At 39.6% G+C, this 5,658-nt stretch overlaps 1 protein-coding gene across 1 annotated transcript; it reads right to left on the minus strand.

Moving 5' to 3' along the window:
- Positions 1-2,880: 2,880 nt before the first annotated feature.
- Positions 2,881-4,632, minus strand: LOC108252937. The gene has a single exon (XM_017445931.1). It carries the CDS (start codon positions 4,630-4,632, stop codon positions 2,881-2,883), a length of 1,752 nt encoding a protein of 583 aa, XP_017301420.1.
- Positions 4,633-5,658: the final 1,026 nt, after the last annotated feature.

Here is a 5,658-nt window from a genome sequence, read left to right on the forward strand (position 1 = left end):
TATGCGCACAAACACATTAATGCGTTGCCTGCGAGGGAGCTTTGCTCGGGACATTTGATGTGACGTCATCACCTACGGGAGCGTATGCCGTGACGTCAAAGTTCACGATTTACCGGTATTTTTTAAATCGATTTATCTCGGGCTCTAGAAGTCGTAGGAGAAAAAGAAAAATTCCGTTGGTCCTCATTTTTCCTGCTCTATGAAGCTTAGAACAAGTTATACCTACCATTATACTATCAGTTTAGTATAGGAATTAGGAAATAATAAGACAGAGGGTAGATACATACATAAGTAGAAAAGGTACGTTTGCAATTTCAAGCGAACGTGAATCTATTGCGTGTCCATAGTTAAAAAAATACCGCGAAATAAAAACTAGATAGGTATCTATCTACCTACCACGATAAGTATGAAAAAAAAGTTCAAAACCCGGATACCTATAGAGGTACCTACGTTACGACTAAGTGACTTCTTTCTCTCTTGGCTTACGGGACGATAAGACTCTAGCAGTCACAGTTCCCTCTATCAAACTTTTTTTTTAATCCTTCTTTATTCCCTTTCGTTTCCAGGCCACCTCCAATCTGGTAGCTCTGAAGAAGGACGAGGTGAACATCATATCCGGAGCTCTGGAGATGACACAGAAGAAAGTGGAGGAGATTATGACTAAACTGGATGACTGTTACATGTTGGACATTGAAACCATATTGAACTTTACCGTCATCTCCGAGATAGTGCGGACAGGTGAGTGAATTTGTGTGAACGCCGGAAAATAATTCTAATTATGCAATGTGCAAGGCAAAAATAATTTTAGTGGATGTTCCACACACACATCACGCATCCATCACACACACACACATTCATTTTTGTATATTAGATTATTTTCTAATCATTATTATTATCTAGGAAATAACAATAGGTACCTAGCTACCTACCCAATAATAATAATAAGTACCTACATATTTCTCAACTAGGTGCTCGCTCGTAGCTTGAGCTCCACCCAGAAGTAAATAGGTACATACATTATAGGTACTTTAAAAGTAGGTCCATTATATTTAGGTACATAGGTACTTTGTAGATACTTTTTTTCTATTATCGTTTTTTCCTGTTCATTGACACTGGTGCTTTTCATCCTCGTGCTTTCGTGTTATCCTGTGGGGCGTGGTGCCCTGGACTTTCTATTGTGTAAATGGAGAAAGGGGAAAGAGAGGCAGAGAAAAGAAAAAAATCTGGTGTGAACATCACACGACTTTCTATTACATTTGCGGAATACGTATTTGAAAGAGCCTGAGCCGCCTACGGCGGCCGATTTTTGGTCGAAAATTTCCTGTCTTAAAATACTCCCCATGTAATGAGGGATCATTAAAAAGTGTCCAAAAATTGAACTTTTTTTTTTTATTTGAAAATTTTTCTAGGAAAAAGTGAGGGGAAGGAGATAAGATAGAGAGAGAGAGAGGGAGGGGGGAGATGAAAAGTTCAGAATTTACGAGTTGTTATCGAGTTACAATGTACATGAAAGTTACCTTTGTGTCTGTGTAGCGTAGAAACTACTCAATGATTGATCGACTTAGGTCGACTCTATAGTTAGAAATAGAATCATCTTTATCTTTCATTACTTACCTACCTATCCACCTAGGTAGCTACTTCAGGTTCCTTCAATGTGTAGAATTGTAGGTTCTTGTCACCTCTATCTAATCATTACAATTTACAATACCTACATACCTATGCGTACATGGAAGTCTAGAATTGAATTTCAGTTTCTATTCCAACACTCTCTTATCTAAAATAGGTCAGAGGAATTAAGAAAAAGAAATAAAACTACATACTATCTACTTCTCGTCAGCAAACCGTCAAACTCCATTATCGAGTGCTCTTTTCATTCAGGCAAAAAAAAAAAAAAAAAAAAAAAAAAAAAAATAAAAAGGGGAGAGAGGCTGGGTCGAAAAGAGGGGGTAGGAACTGAGAGGGAAGGAAGAGAGGGGAAGAAAGAAAAGGGAAAGGTAAGAAGACAGAGGAAGGAGATAAAAGATTGGGAGGGGAAGAGTAGTCGGTGGCCTAACGTCAAAAAAGCTGCATTTCGTCAGGAAAGCACCAAATTTGGCATGGACCTTTATTTGGACCATATAAAAAACCCAATGACATTTAACGCCCAAGAATAACATTTTCCTAATGGGGACCTTTCCTTTGGCACCCTTTCCCTATTCTTCTTTTGGCACTATTCCCCCTGTTCTTCATTTGGTACCCTTTCCCTATTCTTTCTCCTCCTCTGGCACACTTTCTTATTCTTCCTTTTTTGCTCAAGTTAAAGGATTGCTGTTTTTCTATCGTGTGTCTTGATGTTAGTCCTTGCTTAGGGTGGCCACTCACGCTCAGACAAACCTTGGTCGGAAGCTTTTTCCGCCACTCACACTCCGACTGTCAGACCGGCGCCGCCGGAGTCAATCATTTGCTTGATATAATTTTCTTGACGCCGCCGAGAATCGAACCCGGGTCTCTCGCTTGCAAGGCGAGCGCAGTGCCCACTACGCCATGGGAGTTGACTTAAATTAGTAATTTTATTGACATAAATAGTTACATATTAAATGACATTTTTGGTTTGCCAACACTCACACTTAACTTATACTTTTTATGGGACTTCAAGTTGGCACGTACCTTATTGTTCGGACGTTTCGGGTCTGAACTCCAGACCCGTCTTCAGCAATTTGTCAATCTATCATTCGCGAACTCCGCGAACTTGTCAATTAGAACATAAAAAACGAAAATGCGAAACAGATAACATTAAACGAAAACGAACCGCACATGAAATTCTGATATTTTAAAAACTCATTGTTATTGTTTACTAATAGAGGTCAAGTATAGAACATCTGATATAGGTGTAGGGACACTTTACACTTTGAACTTTTGTTTGAAGAAGGGTAGCCACATGTCATGGACATCGACACTTGCTGAACTTATGGCATTTTCTGACGAGTTTATGATTCCTGTTTCGATTATTTTTCTCTTCTTCGTATGTTGTTCTCTTGTTAAAGTTGTAACATTTGTCCAATCAACTTGGCAGTTTGAACAACCATCTAGATGTTGTACTAGGTAGGAACCTGTCGTCTCCCCTTTTCTGATCTTATCTTTGTGTTCCTTTAATCTTACGTTCAAAGGTCTTCCTGATTCTCCCACATATCTTTTTCCACAGCTCAGGGGTATGCAGTAGATGGAACCTTTATCATCTATGTTTATGTTGGTAGGTTTTGTGCCACAAAGAGATCGCCTTATTGTGTGTTTACTGGAGAAACAAACACGAATGTTGACATCTTTAGCCCATGATCTAACTTTTTCTGCGAATCCCTTAATGTATGGGATTTGAAGGGTTGCTATAGGGTCTAACTGAGGCGTGTCGTCTGTTCTCCTTCTTCTATCCTGCATAGCATTCCTGATGAACTTGGTGCTGTGGCCATTCTGTTTTAATTCTTTTTCCAACTCTTTCAGCTCTTTCTTTCGGTCTTCTTCTTTCATGCAAAGTCTGTGTATGCGGTGGGTTAGAGTTTTGATGACTCCTCTTTTTACATGAATAGGATGATTGGATTGGGCTGTAATGTATTGAGCTGAGTGTGTGGGTTTCTTATATATTGTGGTGACTAATCTTCGGTTTTCTTTGTACACTAGGGTGTCTAGGTATGGAAGTTTGTTGTCATTTTCTATTTCCATTGTGAACTTGATGTGCTCGTCACATGTGTTTAGGTATTTTAGGAAGTCTTCCAGGTTTTGTCTTCCACTCTTCCATATTAAGAAGCCATCATCAACATATCTGACACAGAATCCTACATCCTCCGAATGGTTCAAAATAAATCGATTCTCAAAATGTTGCATAAGGATTTCCGCTAACACCGGGCTGAGTGGGCTGCCCATAGGTAAACCACCTTTTTGTTTGTAAAACTTGTCCTCAAACTGGAAGTAATTATTTGATAGGACTAGAGTTAGTAGTTCTAGGAGTGTACTTGGATGGATCGATACTTTATGAGGTTCTTTTTCTAGTATATCCTGAATGATCTTAATAACCACTTTCCATTGTACACTTCCGAATAAGTTTACTACATCGAGACTGGCTAGGATATGGTTCTCTTCTAACTCTATGGTTCTCACTTTATTTACAAACTCTGTTGAATTTTTAAGGTAAGTTGGACCACCTTCTACTATAGGCGTTAAAACCGTGTGTAGGTACTTACATAGGTTGTACATAGGTCCTCCTATAGTGCTCACTATCGGTCTAAGAGGAGCTCCTTCCTTATGTATTTTTGGGTTACCGTAGATGTGGTGTGGTTTACTGTAGTGCGACTGAAACTTCCTTCTTTCTTCGTCACTGAATTCGTCTCTGTGTTTAGCCAAGGTTCTGTACACTCTACCTTCAATGGTTTTAGTCGGGTCTCCTGGGATGATTTCATAGTCATTGGAGTTTAAAATTGATGTCATCTTCTGAGTATAATCCGCTTTATCCATGACTACTGTTTTTCCCCCTTTATCTGCCGGTCGGATGATGATATCATTATTCTCTCTCAATTGCTTTATGGCTAGCTTCTCATTCTTTGTGATGTTCTGTGACCGCGGACTAACTTTTTTCTTTTCATATTTGGTCAAGAGACCTTTCATTTTCCATTTAAATTCATCAATACTATGGTGTTCTATGTCCCGTGTTGTATATTCTATGGAAGAAATTATGTCTATTGGGGTAGGTTTTGATTCAGATAGGGCGAATTTCAAACCTTTATACTACTCTGGACATTCTGTTCAAGAACTTCAAGGACGGTAAGTTAGCACGGTCAAACGCTAGGTCGCGGTGCGATGCCCGCCCCGGGCGAACTTTGTCCTAAAGGGATAAGGTTCGTTCTCGGAAGGTTGGATTTCAGCGTTAGCAGCGATATCACGTTGGTATGAGTATCCGAACGGGTGAACAATGGAGCAGTTGCAAATGGGTAAAAAAATTATTAATAAATGGTCGATTCCTATGTAAAAAGTTGGGAAAAATCCAAATCTGAGGTCAAAACTCCGAAATAAATAGTGTGCTCATCAGGTATTAGGTAGACCTGAACAGGTGTACCTGTCAGGTCTACCTGATAGTGAGCGGCTGGTCTTAAACACAATGTTTTGTACAATGATTTTTCAGTAGGTAGGTGCCGACGTACGTAATTATCAAATGATAGGTATTACTTTTTTCAATGGATGTTAAAGTTACAGCCGACCTTCAAAATCAAGGTTACCACGACCAACAGCGAGTAAATAGCTAGGGATGTAAAACGGCGCGAACGACCTACTGTCCGTAGTGTTATAGTGCCTTAAGGGGGGGGGGGGATCTACAACATTTTTGTAATATCGCCATTTTTGTTCTTCCTAGTTCAAAAAGACGTCACAAATCGATTACAGTGGAACGTTCCAACATGATCTTTAATTCTTTATTCAATATTCACTTACAATACCCATAACGTGGAAAAAGCGGATAAAGGGTTTTCTCTGTTTGGGCCATCCAAATTTCCATGTCCAACGGGCTTTTTTCCAATCTCACTAAGAATAATAACAATAAACTTCTTATTATTATTTATTATTTCAGACGCGCAAACCGCTACGCCGAGCGGCATCCCGTCCACGCCCACCGCTAACCGACTCCGCGTCGGATCCCTC

Source organism: Diaphorina citri, unplaced genomic scaffold (assembly GCF_000475195.1).
Source record: "Diaphorina citri unplaced genomic scaffold, Diaci psyllid genome assembly version 1.1 scaffold1014, whole genome shotgun sequence".
NCBI classification, from domain to species: Eukaryota; Metazoa; Arthropoda; class Insecta; order Hemiptera; family Psyllidae; genus Diaphorina; species Diaphorina citri.